Source organism: Lathamus discolor, chromosome 3, assembly GCF_037157495.1.
Source record: "Lathamus discolor isolate bLatDis1 chromosome 3, bLatDis1.hap1, whole genome shotgun sequence".
Lineage (NCBI taxonomy): Eukaryota > Metazoa > Chordata > Aves > Psittaciformes > Psittacidae > Lathamus > Lathamus discolor.
In genome coordinates, this window is record NC_088886.1 from 77,080,055 (window position 1) to 77,103,900 (window position 23,846).

The window sequence follows — 23,846 nt, forward strand, 5'->3', positions numbered from 1 at the left end:
GAAGTGTTTAAAGATGAGCAATATAACAATTTTTAACACCCCCCCTATTCATATAGTGTACAAAATTGAAGCACCCTTACAATGAAAAAGGGAAATGGAATTTGAAAAGATTGAATACTATTTGCTCTAAAAGCCTTCAGTTTAATTTATATATGGAATCAGATGGTTTGAAGGTCATATACAGGGATAAAGAACATAGCTGTGTTGTTTAATTCGGGGTAAGTTAAGTTACAAAGAAGTTGGCCTAATACGCAGGTAGTTAAAATACGAGTTCTATCTTGTCACATCGTGGAGACGGGAGGAAATTTATTCTTCCCGATTGAATGCTGTAAAGCTCTGGTACAGCTACTAAGAAAGTTCTGCAAACAGATGAGTGTATACTGGTTTTGGTAGGACACAGGAACAGCACTGAAACCACAGTTACATCCCCTTGACATAAGTGGAGCCCTGCACAAGTTCTGGAGTCTTCGTTGTGAAAGCAGGCAAGGCATAAAGAAAATAAAAGCACAGATGATAACTGATCTCATTTACTCATTAAAAGGACTTGTTTTATGGATATAGAAGTGGAAAATGAGCAAATATATGAGCAAAAAAACACACAGTCCTTCCAGCTGTCAGGTGGAAATGGCTGCCTGAATCAAAAATTGCTAAAGCTAACTAGACGGCTGCTGGGTTTTGGTTCATGTGGCTTTTGATGGTAGCAGGTAAGAGCAAGAAAACGTGGTTTCACATTGAAATGTTCTAACAACTTCATTAAGACTTTTTCTAATCTTTTGATACTTGAAATATTTTTTTTAATTGGATTGTCTCTGAAGGAACTGCAGAAAATAGCAGTTTCTGTGTGTGCTGGCATTGTTTTAACTTCTGACCTTGAATACTTGAATAGTTAAGGTTCTAAGATTTTTATGCAACCTTTTCTCCCTAAGTGAAACTAGAGATCCTTGTAGGTAGTATCCTATTGAAATTACATTTAGAAGTGAAGAACACAAACCTAATGAGTGTTTAGGATTTTAATGGTGGTATTTTTAGACTTGTCTATCACTGAACTTTGAAAGGTTTCGATTATTTTAACGGACTGTTGCTTTCAGAAGTATCCGTGGTTGGTTATATCAGCTGGTATGTGTGATCAGTAAGAAACAGTTAAATTGACATGCTTGTCAACATTAGGGTCTCTTTTCTGTTAATAGCCTTGCATTGGTTTGCAAATCCATTGTCAGTATTTAAATTAATTCTGAATAATAATTAATTTAAAGGCACTGACTATATCAATGCATGACTAATTTTAAGGGGATGATACTGTGCTTACGGTTGAGTTTTGAAAGACTGCAGTTTCGTTGGGGTGTTTCTCATGGAACTGAAGTGCAGACCTGCAAAAAAACCCCTTGAAATTCCTGGAGAAGGTATTCCTGATCATAACTCGAATGCTCTTGGAGAAATTTCAGGTTCTTTTGGAATAAAATGCTCTTTTCCTTGATCCTTGGAAAAGTTCCTGTGTGATAGGAACACTAATCCAAACCAGAAAGGGATAACAAAACCAAAACCAGATGAAATGTTCAACTTTTCTCATAACGAACATGAGCTAATACTAGGTTAAATTTACAGATACTAATATAGCAGAAATAGTTGCCTAATAGAATGATTTTGAGCTAGTAGTCTGCTGGCAGAGCTTTTCTTTTGTATTCCTTGAAAGGAAAGCTGCTGTTAGCTAGCTTACCTTATTAGTTTGTTGTTTTTAAATGAGAGAGCTGGTTGGTCAAATTGAAGTCTAAGTAGTGGTGAATGTATTTTTAATTGTTGCTTGTCCAGTCTTACAGTTTTCTGCAAAGGATAAATGTGGGCAGTTACAGTGCAGTTACCTCCCAATCCACCTTTCTTCACCTTTCAGATTTGGACTTGAAGAGGTCATTATAGGGTCTGTACTTCGCCCTTTAGTTTCATTGCTCCTAAGTCTTTGATGCCTTTGAGGTTGTTATCCTAATTTTGAGAGTGCCTTGTTTTAACCTTAAAGCCCTATCCTGATTTCCGTCTCTCTTCCTATTCAGCCAAGAAGCTTAAGCCTTCTACCAGCTTCTGCTGTAGTTGTGGAGGGTTTAGGAAATTGTGTTTCAGGAGGAGGTTGATGAACCTTTCTAAAGCCTTCATGAGGCTTTGGATAATGATTTGATAATTAAAAAACACAGATATATATGTGGCTGCATTACTTAATTACAAAATCTTGGCTATCCTTTGGTATAGTAGGGAATACTGGGAATAAAGTAGTTAGCCTTGGGGGAGAAAAGAACTTGAAAGAAAAGACTTGCAAATTCTAGCACGTAAATGCCACAGTAACTTTGAATATATAAATTATTCCCTGTCCTAAACATGAAATATGGCTTACTGCACAATATTAAAGCTGCTGTTGGGAGAACTTCACAGAATTGGTCATAAAACACATTTTTATTGATGTTGTCACGTACCACTAGTCTAGACAAATGGCCTTCCACGCCTTGATGGTGCGTTTATTGCTCAGGGATGTCACTTATAAAATAGAAGCTGGCTTTGTCCTTGATGACTGTCATTGCAGGTCAGTTCCTGTGTGGTACCTTAACCATGTTATGTTTCATTTGTTCGCAGGGTAGCCTTGCTTCCTTGAGAGAATATACAGATACTGGATGCTTGTGGTAAACCATGGCAGCTGATGATAAGGTTGCCATTTTGACCGATGATGAAGAGGAACAGAAGAGAAAGTATGTGCTTGCTGATCCTTTCAATGGCATTTCCAAGGATCAAGATTTGCCACCCCATAACGAGTCCCCTTCAACAGAGACAACCACTGTCCCGGATGAGGAGCTAGATTGGTTAGAAAAGCACTGCGTCAAAATAAACAATGATCTCCTCATCTCAAAGGTCTTCTATTTTTTCTTCTATTCTGCATATGGCTCCCTCTACCCCTTGCTGCCAGTGTATTATAAGCAGCTGGGTATGTCACCCAGTCAGAGTGGACTTCTGGTGGGCATCAGGTACTTTATTGAGTTTTGCAGTGCTCCCTTCTGGGGAGTGGTGGCAGATCGCTTCAAGAAAGGGAAGATTGTCCTCCTGTTTTCGCTTCTATGCTGGGTTTTATTTAACCTAGGGATTGGATTTGTTAGACCAGCCACCTTAAGATGCATACCAAGGGGCCTCCCCCCAGCACACCCCACCAATGCAAGCAGCCTTTTCACAACAGCTTCACAAAATATATCGACGTCTTCTCCGCTAACCACAGCCAGTACTGCATCCCCGAAAGCTCGTAGGAAGAGAGACCTGCTCACTTCCAGCCCAGTCGCTTTGGAAACAACAGGAACAGCTAATCCTGAAGTAACATTCCTGTTACCTACACAGAGCAATGATGTGGAGTTTGTTTTGGAAAACAGTACCCATCTGGCTTTGAAAAACGCCACCACTAGCCCGGTCTCACCAGGGAACGTGACTCTGAGTACCCTGACAGCTGCTGTCACCACAAAGCCAATGCCTTCTGACCAAGCTGTGCTCGTTTATGATCAACAAGAAGTAGAAGCCATCTTTCTACTCATTTTGCTGGTTGTCATCATAGGAGAATTTTTCAGTGCTTCCTCTGTTACTATTGTGGACACTGTAACTCTGCAGTACCTTGGCAAACACAGGGACCGATATGGATTGCAGCGTATGTGGGGTTCTCTGGGCTGGGGGCTAGCCATGCTCTCTGTGGGAATTGGCATTGACTATACTCATACAGAAGTTAGCATTGAAGGTCAAGGATGTAAAGCTCCTGAGTACAAGAACTACAGGATAGTGTTCATTGTTTTTGGTGTTCTGATGACAATGGCGTTGATCGTGGCCACTCAGTTTCGATTCCATTATGCCCACTTCAAGCAAGATGAAAGTAAGAGAAAAGAGGTAGAAATCTCACAGGTGGACAGAAATGCCTCCAATGAATCCTCTGATAACACTCCTACCAGTATGACCCAGTCACAGTCATTCAGTTTTTGGGACCTAATAAAACTGTTGTGTAGTATCCAGTATGGCTCAGTGCTCTTCGTGGCATGGTTCATGGGGTTTGGATATGGCTTTGTGTTCACCTTTCTGTACTGGCACTTGGAAGACCTGAATGGTACCACCACGCTCTTTGGAGTTTGTTCTGTGCTCAGTCATGTGTCTGAGCTAACTGCCTACTTCTTCAGCCACAAATTGATTGAATTGGTTGGTCATATCAGGTAAGATGCTATCAATCATTAAAGAGCTATACAAAAAGATGCTGAATTTCAGGCTTAGCCTTATGTTACAGAGTGAAATTCAAACTGATTTTTATTTTAAAATTCTAAGTCCTGCTCAGTTACGTAGCTTGCCTGATGGAGTTTTTTATTGTTATTTTAGGAGCTGAAAATGCTCTGAAAAGCTTCCTTTGTGTTTGAGTTGCACGTTAGTATGTGCATTGTGCCTGGCACTGTCACCTTTTGCAGACAGTTCAGAAGACATCCTAGTTCAGTGATGCAAACCTCTGTTAGAGTTCTTTGCAAATCGCCACCCACTCAAAAATTGTCTGTTTTGGCATACAAATACTGTTAATTTTACTTTTTTTTTACCTGTGAGTAGCAGCATTTTGGAAAACTCCTGCTTTAGCCAGCTTTAGCATGCTCCATCCCTGGTGGTGTTCAAGGCCAGGTTGGGCAGAGCCTTGGGTGGCATGGTTTAGTGTGAGGTGTCCCTGCCCATGGCAGGGGGGTTGGAACTGGATGGTCTTAAGGTCCTTTCCAACCACAACCATTCTGTGATTCTTTGATTCTCCTTGTAGGGCAGTTCTTTGCCCCACAGTAGCCTGGAAGGCTGTCACTTGCATGCTGAGAGGAGGAGGATGAGATGAAGAAGTGAGGGGAGCACCTCCTGTTGATCAGACTCTGGGTGTTGGCAGAATGAGGTTGCAGCCTGGTGGTGGTGCTTACCAGTTCAGTTCCTTGCAGCTGCTTGTGTCAGCTACTGAAGGGAGATGGCTGTGCGGGGCTTCTCCCATAGTTTTTTCCCCCGTGTAAGTGAAACTGACTTCTTCCAACATGTTATTTAATGTATGTTGTTTTCTGCTAAACTCATAATGACTTAATTTTGCATATTCTAAATCCCTTCACTGCTCTTTAAGAAAAGCTCAGGGGGGAATCTGTGTTAATGAAGTCTTAAAGGGGTGGTTTTGTATTTACTCAGGTACTCTGTGCAACTGAGCAGACAGCTCTGTGTTGTTAGCATCTTGTCCTTTCCAAAGGCCCTGTTTATAATCATACAGTCATTGAGATGTATTTTTAAGCTCTCTGCACTGTTCTTTTTGTGCGTTTTCTGTTCTGTGGGTTTGCTTTTTTTGTTTTACTGGGATGAATTTTTTGATTCATTTGGCCTCTACTAAAAATGTTTGAGATGCTTAGCATGGTAATTTGAGAGATTACTTAAAAGATGCTTTTTTCCTTCCTCTGAGCTGAGGAGTATCCCTTGACTTTGAGTCACTCTTTGAATCTCTGAATTTGACAATAATCGGTATATGTGACACTTTGCATGCAAAGACTGGAGGAAGGATATGGTGATGGAGGAGTGGTGAGAACAGATCACAATCTTGATACCTAAAAATAGCTTGGGTATGCTTTTTCTGTGCATATTGTTATAGCACAGAATTCAGGCTTAGGCTTCAACTAGAGAAAGAACAAAAACCAAAAGAATGGTAGGCTTGTGAATAAGATGAAATAGAAGGGGATGGGAGCATTGGCCAGTGAAAAGAGAGATAATGTGCAGGATTAAATCCTATTCTTTTTGCTGCTTCTTTGCACTGTTAAGCCTATGAAGATTAAGTTGTTTAAACACTAGCTCCTATTTGCGGTGAAACAAGATTCTTCATACCTACACCTGGGAAATGCACATTAGTCATACTTTAATGTTATCTAATGCTTGCTTGTATTTAGTCATCACAGTTTATGAGGTGTCTCCTGTTTGCCTGCCTTCCTGTACTCTTTGAGCTGTGTTCAATGTATAGTTTGTTCAAGAGCAGGCAGCCTTTTTTTAAAGAGGAAGGTATAGGAGTTCATAGCTCATATTCTTTGATAGTTCTGTATATGTGTCTGCTGCCTTTTAGTACAGATGTTAATTCTTCCATTAATAAGAACCAACTATATATCCTGTTTGGGACCATCTTAGCCAGAAGTGTTCAGGAATAGCACTTTATATTTTCCTATATTCATACAATTTTTTGAGCTATAATAGCTCAAAATTTCCTTGTTCTGGGTTGTTAAGACTCCTAGGTATAGACAATCTTTCTGTACTATTTATTTGAACATTATCATTCAACTTTTTCTTCCTGTCCCAATTCTCTGGAGAAAGGCATGAGCACCAGAATTGCAGGTGCTGTCACAGTAGCAGGAAAAAATGCTGTTGACTGTCTTTTGTAGAATTACAAGAAAAAGGCCTTACACCCTTATCAGACAGAGGTTCAGTTTTCCTTTTCTTGACTTGTGAAACTTTGTTTCTACCTTTCTATGGGGTGGCATATAAGACCCTTACAGTGTTTTGAAACCTATTCTGTTTTCACTGAGGGTTTTTTTAACTAATACTCAAATTATTGTCCAAGCATTTTAAACATGACCATGCTAAACAGGAGGTGACTATAAAATGCCTGATTTCTGGCTTCATTAGCTTTACTCTTCATCCACATGTGCACGGCATGTGTGTATATGTTATATATGCTGCTAGTGTTTCTAACAGTGTATATTAGCAGGTCACTAGATTAATCTGGAGTGATGACAGTGATTAGTTCACCTCAAAATCTGTTCTGTCATAGTACAGGGGGGAGTATTGCAGATGTTAGAAGGGTATTTTTGCCTTCCCTGCTCCAGACACCTTCTGAGAGATGACAGAGTAGAGCTTCGTTTGAAAATGAGGAGTTAAATACGTCCTCAGAAAGTGTGGTGAAGGCCACAAGTTCTTTGAGAGGATATTGCAATGGAAAAGTGTACAAAACCAGCTGTCTAATATTCAGACACCATTGTTGAATGGTATCCTCTGTAGAAGCACCCAAAACTGCTACCGAGTTTAGGAAGATGATGTTACTCTTGGAAAATAACCTCCTGCTTGAGGTTAAGCTTGAACGTGTTTGTCTGACCACAATTCCAGCATGTGAGTTTTTATAGGAAGCAGAGACTGGTAGTAATGCCTGTAAACAGCTTACTCTCCTTAATATATAGATATAGATTCAGTGCTTTAAGCGTTTAACCTGTGAATTGAATATGGTGTCTCTGTGGATATTGTGTATGGGGTTCATAAGGAACATCTCTTTGCATTTTCCATTTAGTTCTGATAAAGAGGCCAAGTGATCATTATAAATACATTTTTGAAACAACTCTAACTACACAAAAGCTCTTGTGTGATGTGCCACTCCAAAACCGTAATTGTAGTAATCTTCATAAACTGCCATTTACCTAAAACTCTGTACATATTCTAACAAATTAAAAGGTGGAACCTGGCTAAGTTGCTCATCTGTAACTCTGAATCCAAATCATTCTGCAAGTTTAACAAAACAGAAAAGCCCAGGTAGCAGAATGTGTTAGTGGTGATGCTATGGAGCAGGAATCCTCTTTTCATCTCTGGCCTGGCTGTGACAGGGGATAGCTGAGGTGGGAGGAAATTTGTTGAGGCACAGGCGAAGATTTTGCTAGGCGAAAGTGAGATTAAGCTGGCAAGAACTTGTCCTAAACAGTTCTGGGCCCATCTGTGCTGCTGATGGGGAAAACCAAATATATGGTATGGCAACTCTTGTGTATTCCCAAGAGTGTGCAACACCCTGGTCTATACTGGTAAGGGCATGAAGAAAGGAGCCTGCAGACCTTGCATGTTTGCTTACCTTTTGTGGCAAATATGTCCTAATATACTTCAGAAATGTGATTGCAAATAATTACATCAAGTTGTGGCTATGAAAGGAATTAGCAGAAGGCATTAATTAATGGGGAAGATGAAATTTATGATGTGTGGCTCAAAGAACAAGTTTTTTCTCTTTACTGTATCATAATTAATTTTTTTTGTGGCTTCCCATGTTTTCTTCAATGAATGCTTGGGCTTGCTTTGCCTAAAGGCAGCTTAAACCAGCTATTCGTGTACCTCGCATGTATCTGGAAGCGACACAGCTTGGTCTGATGCATGTTTTCGGATGGGGGGAGCTTCCTGCAAGCTTACCCAACTTGCTGAAAGTAAAACAGATTGTCTGCTGTAGATCCATGTTGTAAAATGCATAGCCCTGAATGCTTTTTGGTGTCACTGACATGATGAAAACTATGGTACTGGTTTTGTAGCTGTCAACATGTATGTTTGGAGACCTCAGATGCTGACAAGATGCTGCATCTTTTTGATTGCATCTCACACTACATTTTTCAGTGGTTGTGTACCACGTAATGAAATCTCGCTCTGCTTTTACAGAATAATTAAAAAGGCAGCACGAAGCTTGCCATTTCACAGTGTCTATGCTTACACCTTAATTGCATTTATTTCACTTGCGCAAAGCCAGGGGTCAGCCAAGAAGCCATGTTTGGATAATAAATTATCCTTGTCCCTGCAAAAAAAAAAAAAAAAAAAAAAAAAAAAAATTCTTTAAAGTTAGGAATAGCATCTTTTCTTAAGCCAAAAATAAGTTTTGAATTAAGTCTCTCTTTCCTGAGATCCATCTAAAAGTAAGAGAAAGGTAGCTGGATGAGTAACCATCCTAGAGATAAGCTAAGCTGAACCTGAGAACAGAAGGGAAAAGTAATCAGGTTAAACATGCAGTGGGAAATGTACTGCACAAGTAGTCTTTGTGCTTCACTGTTTAAAAACTGTTACAAGAGCTTCTTTTTCCTCTTCATTCTGAGATGCAGCATCTGCTGCTTTTCAACAGGATCATCCTGAGGCATGTTGTTATAAACCATATTGCTTCTGTGGGATGTGTTTTTAGAGTAGTTCTGAGCAGTTTGCAGATACTGGGACTATAAACTTATATTAATTGGGGTAAAATTAATTCATCTAATACAAACCTGCACCAGGCTTACATTAAAGTGGTGGAATGAATCCCTGAATGATTAGAAGATTGTTTGGAAGGGATGTTGAATGTGCCTAGAAATGGTCTCTCTGAGATATAACCCAGTGTAGAGCATGGCATAGAACTACACAGCGTAGTTAAAGGCTCAGTGGATTTGCTGTCCCTTTGAATTTTTTTATTTCTAATATTTTTTTTTCCTATTAGGATTTTGAAGAGACTCTTTCAACTTCAGCCTCAGTTTGAGTATGTTTGGAGTGGGCAAGAGGAGAGTTTATGTTTGGTTATAGGACTTAAAGACTGTATTTTGCATTGATCATATGCTTTAGATTAGCAAACTGGTTTGTACATGTACAAATAGCTTCTGAAGCAGTAAGGTTTAACATACCAAAGAAAAAAGAAAGTGCAAACTGTTCTGACTTCTCTTTTCCTTACTTCCTTCAGAGTGCTTTACATTGGTCTTGCCTGTAATACAGCTCGATACATTTACATCTCGTATCTGGAAAATGCTTGGACTGTTCTCCCAATGGAGGTACTTCAAGGTAAGGCAGTGCAGTAATGCCCTTCCAACATAAGATCAGGTTCTTACATTTAGGTTGTTTTCAGATGAACTGTGATAAAGTAAAAATCATGTGTTTCTCTATTTTTGTTGACCACAAATACTCCAGAAGACCCAGGTTCATAAAACATCACTGTCTGTCTTGGGAAATACTTGACGTCAAAAGGGTGGCTTTGCATCTGATTGCGCACAGTTCTCTGTTTATTCAAACAGAACTGCCTGCAACCAGCACACCCTTTAACTAAACAAAGAGGCAGAAGCAAGAGCCAGGTACACAACTGCTGCAAATCCTGTTTGGTGGAAAATGTGAACTTCATTAAACGCAAAAGGTCGCGGCTCTTGAAAGGACTCTGGGTCATTCTGTCTTTGTTACAATACTTTGTAGTTTTTCATCAGTATTGTTCCATCAGTACCTTTAGACTGCAGAATTATTTGTTTTCAATGGCTAGAGATGAATTTCTTTCAATAGCTTTGTGCTAATAGAGCTTCTTTAAGATACTCAACCTTTAATTTAATTAAAAGGACAGAGGTGTGGTCTGTGAAAAGTAGGTTGAGCCCTGTTTTCAAGTCATGTTGTCCCAGAAGTCTGTAACACCTTCTTTGTGATGTTAAAATATAAATTGTTCTAACTTAGATTTTACAACTTTTTTGTGTGTTTGTAGTAGGTATCACTTCTCAAAACCAGGAAAAATCTAAACTCTTTTTGTTTCTTCAGTATTTGAAGAATACTGAAGTATTTGGCTTTGTAAGCTTGCAAGAGAATAATTAAATGGAGAAAATGTTTTCCCTGCCTTTAAAAATAATTGCACTGTCTTTGTTAAAGCCAGGGGTTTGGGTTTCTGCAATGCCACCTAGACTGTTTTCCATAGGTTATACTTAGAAGTTTTATTCCTCTATATGCGTAATTTGAATTTGCATTAACTTTTTCTACTCTATTTACAGAAACCTTTTAAAGGTAGATTTTAACTTGAGCTATAAAATGCCATTGGAGAGCACTGTGTAAATTTCTAAGCATAGAAAAAGATCTGTTTGTGTCCTAGCTCCTTACCTCCCTGCTAACAAAAACAATTTATTGTATTAAAACTGACACAGCAGCAAGCTTCCGAATTTTGTTATTAAAAAAAAATCCCAAGCCAAAGCTGTTGAATTGATGCTTCATCATTTGTACCAAGTGTTAAAATATGAAAATGTTGAGTGTAAAAAATGAGTGTATGTGTTACACTCTTGCCTGCTTAAACATCTAGGGGGAACAAATTACTAATACAAAGCTTTGGATATTGCCTTCTAGGGAATTCTGTTTTAAAGATACCCCAACTCAAATCACAGGAAAAAGACCTGCGTCATGACAACACAGACATAAGTTTGTGCCTGGAAGCATCCTGTAGTCATGACTGAGAAATAAGTTTCTTTTACTTTGAATCTTGTTTTTATTCTCCTGAAATTTTAATATGAATTGCATAATATGTAAGTTTGCCTTTACAGCAAGGCTGTGAGGGATCTGTTTTGATTGGGATTCTTGCGTGGTATAATCTCAAGTAATTTAAAGAAAAAGCTAAGGACCTTCAAAATAATACTTCATCTTGAATTCATCTGCCAGACTGTATCTAGCCACTGCTGAATCATGTATGCTTCAGTTATTGTTGCTATTTGCAGTTGTTTATAGTCAGCAAATGTGAAAGTTAAAACCAAAACAAACACATAGAACTCTCTCCCAACCCCAAGGGTTGCATTCTGTGTGCACTTTTCAGCCTGCCTCTATCATCGCTTGTCCATGAAGTCTATATGATACCAGGAAATAAAGGGTCTATCAGTGTGTCATATAAGTACTCTGAAAGTGTGTCTAATTACTGCCACTACCTTTGTTACATTCTAGTAATCTCACTCATTTGTTCCTGAATGGGAGATTGAATTTTATCTTTTTAGAAGTACTGCTAACTCCCCCCTCCCTGCTTTATTCTTTTATTCTCCTCACTCTTACTGATTTTAATCTCTTCTTGATTCATTATTCCTTTTGCAGTGGTTACCAAATCCTATTTCTTTGGGCTCTGCTTTTTTCCCCACATATCCATTGAATCTGTCAGTAGGGATAACAGGTAGAACCTTAATGAAATTTGGTGAGGTGGAAGCTCTTGTTTTTCTTAAATGAGTTTGTTGACAGAGAGAGGTAGGAGTTGTAGCTCGTTTGCATATGTAGGGATTAGATACATTCAAAAGCAGTGAAAGAGTCGATTGTGCAGAACACGTGGGTACCATGTGGGACACATGACTGCACCAAGTTTGTAGGACCTTTAAATCCCTTAGTGAAGTCCTTGTTATTCTTTTAGTTAAGTTTTTCCCAGGAAGCTGTCAAATTCCATGTAAATTCCAGTTCTGTGAGCTGGAGGGGTTTTTAAGTTTGAGCTGAATTTTGTACATAATCCAGTTGCAGCTGAATTTTGTAAAGAATTTATTTTAATATATTTCTGCAATATGAGGATTATCCCCATATGCTGTGCTAAAAGGGCATGGAGAGATTTCTGGAAGATGACTCCCCAGACTGCATCTGTTGATTGTAATAAGAACTATGTTGTGTTACAGTTGCTGTCTGTTAACTGGTATGGGGAGGACTCTTAAGTGCATTGCACTGTCAGAGGAGTAAATGAGGAGATTTAACCTTGCTTCTTAATTTAGAATTTTGAATAGGTATGCTGCATCGACTTGCACATGCAGTGCATCAAAAGAAGAGCTTAGGCTGAATCTTTAATAACTGAAAATGTCAAGACATCCTCATAGGGAAATGGTAAAATATGTGTGTGTGTGTGTGTGTGTGTGTATATGTATATATATATCTGCCTACAAACACACAGACAATCTTGTTCATTTTGCAATTAACAGATTAAGTTTTGATCCACTCGTTAGCTTGCAATGTATTCTTACAAAGCAATGGTTGAAATTCTCTGATAACAGCTATGCTAGCTCACCAATTTACATAACAGAGATTTTGTAAGTCACGAAATTATATTGATAACCTGAAAATTAGCTGTTTTCACTTGGCAGTTATCCAGCAAACTCCAAACCAAGTATTGTTCTACAAAGTGGTTCCTATTGATGCTCCAGCAGCACAGTTATATCTAGAGAGCAAAATGCTTGGTTCTTTAACTGGAAGTAATGTGGGTATATATCTCTCCTGAAATAAATTTAGCTCCCCAAATCTTCAGCTCTTGGTTTATATGTAAATTATCCTAACTTTGCTAAACGTTGTTATTCTAAGCATAACACTGGGGTTGTTCCATTTGTTGGAATGATAGTCCGGATGTTGAAATGATGGTTAGTGGTTTTGCAAATAATGTCACAATATATACATTGTACACAACTTCTTCTTAAAAGAATCATGGTTAGCAGTAATCTAGACCAGACTTCTTACAGAATTTGTTATAAAAATTGGTATGGATTTGCTTTCAGAGGAACTGGGAACACTATGTTCTGTCTGGGTTGCCTCGTAAAGGTGAAAACATCCGAGAACCTGTTGTGGTTAAGTTATGGCCTTTTGTTTTCAAACAAATACAGTGGTATTGTGCTTTATGGTTCAAATAATTTCTGATGTGTTTTTGATTTGCAAGGCTTTAAAATGGGACTTACTCTTTAATAGCTGATAAAGCTGAATGGTTTACATTAATTGATAGCTTTTCTAAAACAAAACCACATTAGATGAGATTAGCTTTGCTTTGTTATTGGGACAGTTCTTGGTTGCTATTTTCAGTGCATACACGAGTCTGCATTTTAAAAAAGTAGATATTCTGTGAGTTTTAAAACTCTGAACTTTTTGCTTGGAAAATCTGAGTTTTAAAGCCTTAAACTGTAAATGGTAAGGTAAAATGCTCTGATCCTGATGTAAGCTTTTTATTTTTCACCAAGGTGATGTACTATTACCAAAACCACCTCTGCAATGTGTAAAGGTGAAAGGTGGCCATTACAAACCCAAAGCTTGAGAAATTCTCATTTAGCTTTGGAATGAAATTGGACTGTACAGCTTTATGGACATGTAACATGGCTATACCTGAACTGTACCCATTCCAATCAGTGCTATTTATGATTTTACACCCAAGCAAAATCCAGGCTAGTCTGTATGTTACAAAATCCTGTATTTTCTTGCTCTTACCAGTCTTCAGCCTAAATGGCTAAGTAATTATTGAGTGTCCAACTATTCATTAGTAAGTCAAGTGTAGAGAACAGAAACATGTTGACTGAATCATCAGTGGTGCCAACGTTCTTTTAAACAGAGGCAGCAGAGCTGAGGCATTGGTAAGCTGTGATGGCTATTTTTAGTACCACTCAAATAAGAAAAAAGTATTCCCACTCAATCTGAGGGTGGCAAAATAGTTCAGGCTTATTCAGTGTGTGATGAGCTAATAAACTGTTTTGCTTTTCCAACTTCTCCACAACCCTGCCTTCTCCTGTCCCGTCCTCCACACTCCACAAACCCCCACCAAGTCGGTGCTCAAAGATGAGGGCTCCATCTGCAGCCTGTGTCTGTGTGCTGATGATGATCATTCACGGGTCATTTGTGCACAGGTCACTTCCCCCTAGAATCATGGAATCATAGCGTGGTTTGCGTTTGAAAGGACCTAAAAGCTCATCTAGTTCCAATACCCTGCCGTGGGCAGGGACACCTTCCACTAGACCAGGTTGCTCCAAGCTCTGTCCAGCCTGGCCTTGAACACTGCCAGGGATGGGGCATTAGCCATCCTTCTGCTGCAGTAGGAAGAAATATTATAACCCTCAATCTACAAGACATGTGCCAGAAGGAGACTTCCAAAACCTCTGCTGTGGCGCTGGGGCTGTCTTGGAACTGTGGCTGTTGTTTATAGCAGCAAGGCCCTTGGCTGCGCCAGTCCCCAGAGCGGGAGTGGGAGAAGTGGGAGGCGGCAGCAGCGTGCGGCAGCTCCTACGCAGGATGCAGTCATCGCGGGAGGAAGGGCATGCTGACTCTGCCTCTGAACGGCAGGCATGAAAATATGCATCTTTGGCCTACCCTGAGGAGCTTGAGTGCTTTTTTTGTCCAGACCATTCAGTGCTAAATGCAGAGTGTGTTGGCGTTGAGTTCAGAAAGAGTTTGCTTGGGGGTGGTTGGTTTAGGGGGGAGTGAGAAGGGCGGGAGGGGATTAATTATTGCCTCTGGAATGACATGGATATCTTTGATACTGTTTGGATTTTATGACCTTGCACTGCCTTCATGATGGCAATAAGGAGTCTGTTGAGAGGCATCAGTGCTTAATTGCTTGCAGTTGATGAAATTAGAACTGTATTTCAGATGCCCAGGGTTGCTCTCAAAGGGACAGGGAATCTGGTAGAGAGACATCTAAGGCACTTTACTTAATCTTCTGAGGGACTGTGTCTCAAGAAGAGAAGTGAGGTCATTTCAGAGGGAGAAAGAGCTATTGACAGACTCTGCAGAAGGAGCCATCATGTCTCCCTGTGGCTTGGTTGCCAGTCTCACATTACCAAAAGCTGATCTGTATTTCACAGAGAGCGGTCAGGAAAGGGATTTTGTTGTGCTCCAACACGTGCTCCAGCTGATGAGTGCAGTTGCTCTGATGTTGTGTTGGAACACTGTGAACCATTTACTCACAATGTTTCATCTCTCTAGGTGTCACTCATGCAGCTATATGGGCAGCCTGTATTTCGTACCTTAGTGCAGCAGTGCCTCCGGAGCTGAGAACGTCAGCCCAAGGAATCCTGCAAGGTCTCCACTTGGGTCTAGGCAGAGGATGTGGGGCTATGGTTGGAGGTGTTTTAGTCAATTACTTCGGTAAGCAAAAATCGCTTTGAAAACTTTCATTTTATTTATTGACGTTTCAGTTTTACTGAACTACCAGCTTTAAACTTATTTATGCTCAAGGTCTTGTTGTGCTTTAAAGAGTAATAATGCACTTCATATAAATTGTGGAATCATAGAACTGCTCAGGCTAGGAGGGACCTCAGATGTCCACTCCAGGCTCCTGATCAAATTAAGGTCACCACTGAATGCAGACCAGATTGCTTATGGCTTTGTCCTGTGAGCATTACAGGTTGATTAAATATGTTATGCCTAGATATTTTTAGTACTGTGTGAGCAAATCTCCAACCTGATCCATAAGTGAGATGAATGAATCCTTTGTGAGAGAATAGGTTGATACTATGCAGCCTTTCCATGAGCAAATGAGAATCTAATTACTTGGTTAAAAATCCTTTGCAAAGCCTGCTCAAGAGCTGGAGGGAGGAAAATGTAATGAAACAGGCTAATAAGAGCCTACATGGGACAGTATGTACCCAAGGAGTGCATAATACTGACTCATCTTAAGTACATTCTCAATATAGAAAAAAAATAAATCTCATTACAGGTCCTGCTGCCACATTCAGAGGAATAGGAATGGCTTGTTTAGTGATTCTTCTTCTGTTTGCCCTGATCCAGTGGCTGTTGGTTCCTGATGAAGAAGAAGGTAAATATTAATGTCTCTGAGACCCTGCAAAATTAGAACTAGTCAAGAAAGGTATCTCTGAAGCTTCTCACTGCAGTTTTATTTCTGTATGTTTGGTATATCTTTACTCAGATTTTGACAGAACAGTTTGTTTTCAAGTGGGAAGTCTTTTCCTGAGCAATGACAGTAATTGAAGGGGTGTGCTGCTGCTGTAAGAAGGGCAGCACTGAGTTTTTGGATGTCGGTAGGAGGAAAGTATAACATATTTTACCACCCGTAAGTCCTCTTAGTTCTGGGAATCCCTTGGGTTAGTCTGAACATACAGCGAGTCATGTCAGTTGCATCAGTTCCGTATGGTCACCCTTGCCACTGCATGCTGTCATATTCTACCAGTCCAAGCCACCACCTCTGCCAGAAACTATAGAGATGGCTTTGGAGGACACAAACTTTTATAGCTTGCTGAGTTCTGTTATAGCACCTGAGAAATCTCCCCTCAGGTGTAACTTGAACTTTTTCATCTCCATTGGTATAAAGGCTAAACAGAAAATGAAATAGTTGGTGCAAAGAATTTAGCATAAATCTAATAATTACAATAAAACTGTAGCAAATTCTGCAAAGTCATGAATTTTTGAGCTTTTTACCCAAATGTTACTTCGTAATATGAGCTTTGACTATGAAATGAAAATGAAAGTTAGTTTTCTTTAGCTGGACTATTAAATGAATTGTCCTTGACTAGTTGTCAAGTTGTCTGTAATAAGGTGTTCAAATACCTATTTTGCTAGAATTTTCTTCTCCTCTGTTCAAATGATAACACCAAAAAATGGAAAGGTAAAAAGGATATTTGCTACTTCAGTTTCCCATCAACTTTTGGTTAATTACACATGAACCTACAAAAGAATAGTTTATTCTTAGTGGCCTTGTTGTATTTAGTTTGTTTCAGTCTTTGGTTTTCATTTAATATGCACTACCATCTTAACAGTGTATATCTTCATTTTAAGCATGGCACTAATCTGATTGCTTTCAACCAGACCAGTTGAATGAGAAAGACTAAGCATGTGGTCAAGTGTATACAGGATTAGCCTCTTCATTTCTTCAGTACTAGAAAACATCCAGTCATTGCTTAAAATATCGAGCGCTAAAAGTCTGTGAATAAAATACAGTTTTATACTTTTGAAAAAAAAAAGTTCTTTTTAATTGCAAAAATACTTCTACTCAGAAAAAATATTTTCTCTAAATTTACAGTCTTATTTACAGACTCACAGGGAACATAGAGCTCTTAAAATATCTTAACAGTTTCTAACAATGTTTAATTACCTTTCATATATAAATACTCTGGCTTTTCAAGGTTGTAAGGCACATTGTGTTGGACCATGACAGTTTTTTGTGGATGACATTTCAAGACAGTTGTGAAAACTATTTCAGATTATCAGAAGACCTTAGATGTAAAGATCTGCTGGGAGGATTTCTGCCTTTGCCTGAAACTCTGTTACAGATATTTCGTCTCCTCCCGTGTGTCACTAATCTTTTTTCTCACTAACTGCTTAACTCCACAGTAGCTATGGAGGGTTTGTTTCTCAAGTGAAAAAAGAAGTGGTGAAGATGTACAACAACTTTTTTAAGTCAAATGAGTAGGTTTAGAAATCTTAAAATCCAAAAGGACTGTTCTGATGGTGCAGGCCATGTGCCTTCACCAAACCGTTCCTGTTTGAAGCCAGTATTTAGTTACCTAGAGGGCGAGTGAGTTGTGAGATGCAGGCTTTACACAGAGAAAGAAGTTTGCAACAAGTTTAAAAGGCTTATTTCCAGTATGCATGTAACATGAAAATGACTTCTTCTGTGTAATATGAAAGCACAGATTTCTACTACCTGGAAACAAATGGACTGCTTCATACCCATTAGCCCTTCCTGTCTGTGCAGACATCTAAAATACCTTGTTGCAGTTGCAGAACAGCCTTGTTTGTAAGGCACCATCCTTGGCTTATTTCGCTAACTAAACTGTGATGTGTCTGGCTCCTGGCTGTTTGTGCCAGTGTTCTGCTTTCAGTGCAGTGATAACTGGTCTGTGAAAGCCAGAAATACTTAGTGTTTTTTGTATGCTTCACTGTTCTGGGGTGGGTTTTTTTTTAAGCTCATTGGCTTTGCCAGTGATTATTTTGTTTTAAACTTCAGAAAAGACAATGCTGGCGGAAAGGATCCCAGTGCCTTCCAGTCCTGTTCCCATAGCAACTATTGACCTTGTACAGCAGCAGTCAGAAGATATCATGCCTCGGACTGAGCCCAGACTTCCCATAAAGAAAACTAAACACCAAGAAGATCAAGAAGATGTGAACAAGCCAGCCTGGGGCATCAGCTCTTCTCCTTGGGTCACCTTAGCTTATGCTGTCTACCAGATCAAAGAGATGGTTAAACTATCCAAAACCCATCCAACTCCCGAGAATCAGCCTTTGCAGGTAATCTTCTAATGTACAAGAAGTTCTTATGCATTTGTTAGATGCTTGAAACCTTTACAGCTGTGTAAATCTATTAGTACCTGGCAGGTGTTCTCTGTCAGCTTGTGATAACTTTGGTGTTCTGACACGGTAGTAGAAATATTGCATGAAATGGAGCTGTTCTCCCTGTATAGTACATCAGGAGTAACTATTTTTGCGAGTATTTTCCCAAAATTGGAAGGAGAGGGAGAGACATAGGAAGAGACTCTGGTTTACAGGCTTGGATATACTTGAATTCCCTATAAGTTCGTATTTGGTTTGGTATTAGTTGGAATGTGCAGGTCATACGTGTTTCAAAATGTACCAGGTGGTAACTGAACATGAAGATACACAGCTGCTTAACAGTGTAAAATGAGTTTTTATTTCAGTTTGCTTCCTTGGGTGATGCTGTCAAACATCTACATGGTTGCAGAAATAGGTGTTACAGATAACTGCTGATGGGATACAAACCTTCTGTTCAAATAAAAATAGTCTCTCGTCTTATCTAGAGTTACACCAGATAAGAGCCATTCTGTGACTTAAAATGTCTGGCTGCTGCTGCTTACTTTACACCATTTCCCTTCTGTGCAGTCTTCCTCCAATATAACTTTTAATAGCTTCATGAATGGTTGGATGGGCTTGGATCTTGAACTCTCTTCTAATGCTTTGGACATGCCTTTCAGAAGGGAGCTGCTTATGCAGCGGTGTCAATGCAGGTTTTAGAACAGCATGGTTAACGTTAAAACCACTGTGTTTACCTGTCTGGAAGGAGTGGGTGAGATTCCTTCTTATGAACCCAGTAGGCGTAAACACAGAAATGCTTTTTCCACGACTGCTGTCTTTAGAAATGGGTAATTTGGGAGATGAGTGTGAATCAGCAGAGCACAGTGTGTAGGAATGTCATGCGGTCAGAGATCTCCTGCCTTTCTTACTTGTCTTTATTCCTGAAAATATACTGCAGGCATGTCTGCTTTAGGTTGATGGGGGTTTGTTTGCTTGTTTTTTTTATTTTCACTGAGTCCAACAACATATCTTCTTATAGTGACACTGAAGATATCACAGGGTCTCTTGACATCAAAGTAATTTGTCCAGATAAACTGCTCTGTTTCTCATTGATAAAAACCCTCAAGGTCTTGGTTAGTATAAGCCGTCCCCTTTTAAATCAGAGAAGAGCAGTCATGCAGACCTTACTCCATGAACATGGCAAGAAAAGAATGCTTTTGTAGTTGTGTGGTGTCTGAGAGAGACTAGTCCATCACTGCTGTTCACCCCCCAACTGCTTCATTGAGAATTGTGGAGAGGCAAGAAAGGCTTTTGTGCTTGTTCCCTATGGGATGTAATCTCTTCATTATTCTTTCCTTCCTGTAAAAATACAGTGCTGATAAAAAAAGTAGTTCTTATTGATGTGCCAAAATTCTGTGCACACCACTGTATTGTTTCCTTCATCGTCTTTATTTTCCAAAATCTCTCATCCCTGTTTCAGTGCTCCCAAAGGACAAACGTGGCCCAAAACACTTCAAGCTTTTTTTGCTCAGTCATTTATTTTAGGCTGGTGGTAAAAGACTGAAACTAGAAAAACGCTGCCCGGCTCTCTGAGAGAGAATTTTTTAAATAGCCTCCTTAAAACTAAAACAGATCATTTGGAAGGAGGGTCAGTACACAGAAAATGGAATTGGTGACAAAAAGTATTCCTTCTTACTAAGACTTTGGTTTGATTTTGCTACTGCTTGCTTATACTCCTTCAAGCAAAGAGACATACTTGCCATATTCTCTATTCTTAAATGCAAAGCAGTCATAGTGTGGTATCTTCCAAGTGGAATGGATTGGTGTTAAGGTTTGCTGTTTCAGCCCTGGGAAATGGTAACCAGTATTTAAATATGCTTTCACGTTCCTTAGCAAGGCCAGTTGAATAGACTGGCTGGAATCATACAACAGTATTGCAGAAGTTCTGCATTCAGAAAGTCTGAGGAGTATCTTGGGGCAAGGGGGAAGGATTAGGGAACAAACTATTGAGTAGTAAGAACATTTATATATTTAAGGAGCATGAAAAACAATGTATAGAATTGCTTGGTCGAAAGAATGATCTTGTCTGAACACTATGAAGTCCAGTTAATTGTGTATTTTTTCCCTTGAAACACAACAAGTTTGTTTTTTGCATGCTTCTTGGGAAAGTGCAGTTAGGAAAAGAGATGGAAGGTAAGCTACTGTCTGCTTGCTATTAGTGTCATCTGGATTTAAATGTACTGCTTTTGCTTTGCTGCTTTAAGTTTGATTTGTTCTGTTGCTGGCATTGAAAGTAAGTGCTTTGTAAGTTTCCAGAAGTGCCTGAATGCATCTGGGGTGTACCAGTGGGGATAGTGTTACGAGTGTTTATACTTACTTTTTGCATGCAATCCTGTCCTCTCTCTATAGAAAATCAATGAGAATTGCAGTGCTTCATCAGCCAGCTCAGCAAGACAACCCCAAAATCCAACAGATTCTGGGCAGTCCAGCAATTGTTCAGCACCAACACCTACAGCAACATCAGATTCCCAAGTAGATGGCGACCGCATTGTGTCAGATCATGATGCTCAGCCTGCTGCTGCAGGGCCCTGAGATGCGCTCATCTTATCAAATCCAGTGCATGGAATTCTGCTTCTCACCTGGGAAATGCTGGAGTAGGAGCTCAAAAGTAGGACTTCTTTCATCTTAATGATCATAATGTGACGCAGTGCAAGCTTTTAACTATATAAAGAATATTCATATGACTACACAGAGCAACACGGGCAGGGAAGCCAAAGTTCGGAATTCTTGAGGGAAGTGATGTGGCCGGATCTAACGGTAGGAAGAATTCTTGGCTGCTTTGCTAAAGCTGAGTCAAGTGCTATGTAAAAAAAAAAGGAGTTCACTCCTCACTTGTTGAGGCACAGAGTGTCTGACTTGATTGGGTAATTTTGTTCTTTGAGTTTGTTCCCAAGATAAAATGAGAAAAGACTTTTTAGGAGAGAAACTTGAGTTTCCTTGCATAGTCTATTAAAAAATACCCAATAAATATAGGAACAGCATGAAACTGTCTCTGTAAAGATTTCTCAGAAACAGAATAGCTTTAGGAAGTGTATCTTCTTGTTATGGTGGTGGATTAAGTAAAACACACACATATTCAAAGAATGTTTTTGAATCTAATGTTATCTTGTTTGAGATAAAGGTTTAGTTCTGCAAAGCAAAGATTTTTGAACTGGGTTTTTAGTGAAACAAAAGGGCTGGAGGAAAGCTTCTTCAGAAGTTAACCTCTGCGCTTGCAGCCCTTCAGTTTGGCATTGGCTGTGTGTGTTTGGGTAATTTTTTGTTCGATGTTGTATCAAGACGAAAATCTTTGGTCAAGATTGCACAATCTGAGATTGATCAAGGGTTTCAATGGACACGCTTTCTTCTTGGGTTTTTTATTGCATCACCTATACAATGGTTTATTTAATGCAGTGTAGTTACTGTGGTTATTTATTAAGAAAAGAGTAAGCTTTAAGTGCCTAGGGAAGGTGGGGGATAAGGAGGAATTACCTGCAAATCTTAACTATTAGGATTATGGGGCAAAGTTGTTTATGCAGAAATCAAGTAGAGTGAGAGATTCTCAGGAGGAAGCAAACGTAATTAAATTGCAGTATGTTTAGAAGATGACTTTGCCCAGTGTGAAGACATTGGATGACTTTGGATGATATTTTATTACGCTTTTCAATATTAACTGCAGCAGGCTCACTTAGTGCATAGTGAAAATTGCTGCTGGAGGGGAATCCTTGGGCTCGGGGAGGAGCCTGGGGTTTTGGTCAGGACAGTGGTTTGGCCCATTTGCTTGATTTAACAGCTTGTTCCTGGGAGATTCTGAGCACTCGGCTTCTAGGGGACTGAGTGAGTATTGATCAGCCCTCCTTGAGACCAGTTGTCTGTGATGTGTCAGGCCTCCTGTGGGGAAGACGTGTGCTGTGGTACTGTGCAGTGATCCTCAGGCAGACCAACAGGATCACAGGGTTAGGGGAGAGGAAGATGGCAGCAGCTAAGCAGCAAAGGAGGTGTGTAGTTTTACCTGCTTTTACTGAAGGGGCGTCCCGTAGCTGTGCTTTAGCTGTGCTTTTGGAATAACCCATGTTCTGGTGGTGCCTGGGACCAACACCATAGACAATAAAAAGAAACATTGATGACTAACCACTAGTTACTTTTTTTGCACTTGAACTTAAATGTACTGTACTCACGTAAATCCTCATGACTTGTCTAAGTGTCCTTTAAAATCAGAAACGTATTTATTGTATGTTTGTATAACTTGGCGGAGAGCTAAAGACTGAACAGGTGACAGAAGGATGCTGAAAACCATCTTGAGGCAAACCAACCATTTGTTGAGTTCATGCTGTACGGTGTTACCTCAGCTGCTACTGCATAGCACGGGGTTGTGAGGTGAAGAGCTTGTACACTGTGTTTACACTTCAGAATCGTGTATTTGAAATGCCTGCTCTTTTTGGAATCGTATAGTCATTCTGTGTTGCAAAATGGACATGTACACCTGGGTTTTTATATTTGTGAAACTGTAAAAAACGTGGTAAGAAATATAAAATATCCATAACGTATTCAATAGTATTGATCTGAACCTTCTTTACATTTGCTCATGTTATGGTGCCAGCACTGAACGTAATCACCAGAACTGGGAAGAATTCACTGATAATGACCTGTTTTCCTAGGTTCAGTGAAGGGCAGTGCCCCGAGCCTGGTGAACCTAGAGCCTGGGACCTGCTCTTCCACAGTGTTAAAATGTGTTTCATGATGAAAATCTGACTGTAGGCACAAATTCCCTTCTGTGGGGTGAGGGGAATGTAAGGGATGCACCGTGATGTGCTTCATGAACAGGTTGATATGAAGCATGCATGACACAGAATCATAGAATCAATGAGGTTGTAAACGACCTTTAAGATCATCAAGTACCTTTACATGGTGAGTGAAAGTCAGAATTGGATTCTGTTTGTTACCTAGCAGTTTTGAGATGGAGGCTGCTCTGAGCACAGGTCATGTCAGCTTGTATGGAGATACTTCCAGTTTCTATTTTTGATTAATGATACACATTTGCACATATCCTAACAAGGGCACATTTGTGTGGAATTTATTCTTACCTTGGGTGTAGGACAGTTAAATTTTTGCTTTCAACTGCTCAACTTGCATGAGTACAAAAGTGCTGACAGGGAGAGATCTTCGTTTCCTTGTTTGCACATGTATAGTGTCAGACCATGTCACCTTACGAATTTAGCTTTGGTGGTGGTTTGGATGTGTCAGGATGGGAGAATGGGAATGGCAAGCTCCTTCAGGGAGATGCATCTGAGGTAGAGGGGGCACTATTTTGGACC

At 39.7% G+C, this 23,846-nt stretch overlaps 1 protein-coding gene across 2 annotated transcripts in view; it reads left to right on the forward strand.

Annotated features, from left to right (window-relative positions):
* The window catches only part of MFSD6 (major facilitator superfamily domain containing 6), a 29,207-nt gene extending 6,129 nt beyond the window's left edge, over positions 1 to 23,078 (forward strand). For both annotated transcript variants that reach the window (XM_065669927.1, XM_065669926.1), the window contains exons 2-7: positions 2,614 to 4,211; positions 9,470 to 9,567; positions 15,211 to 15,372; positions 15,944 to 16,042; positions 18,191 to 18,471; positions 20,902 to 23,078. In XM_065669927.1, coding sequence (XP_065525999.1) covers positions 2,668 to 4,211; positions 9,470 to 9,567; positions 15,211 to 15,372; positions 15,944 to 16,042; positions 18,191 to 18,471; positions 20,902 to 21,084 — 2,367 coding nt within the window. In that variant the 5' untranslated portion in view covers positions 2,614 to 2,667 and the 3' untranslated portion in view covers positions 21,085 to 23,078. The remainder of the gene's footprint in view (positions 1 to 2,613; positions 4,212 to 9,469; positions 9,568 to 15,210; positions 15,373 to 15,943; positions 16,043 to 18,190; positions 18,472 to 20,901) is intronic.
* The last annotated feature ends 768 nt before the right edge of the window (positions 23,079 to 23,846 follow it).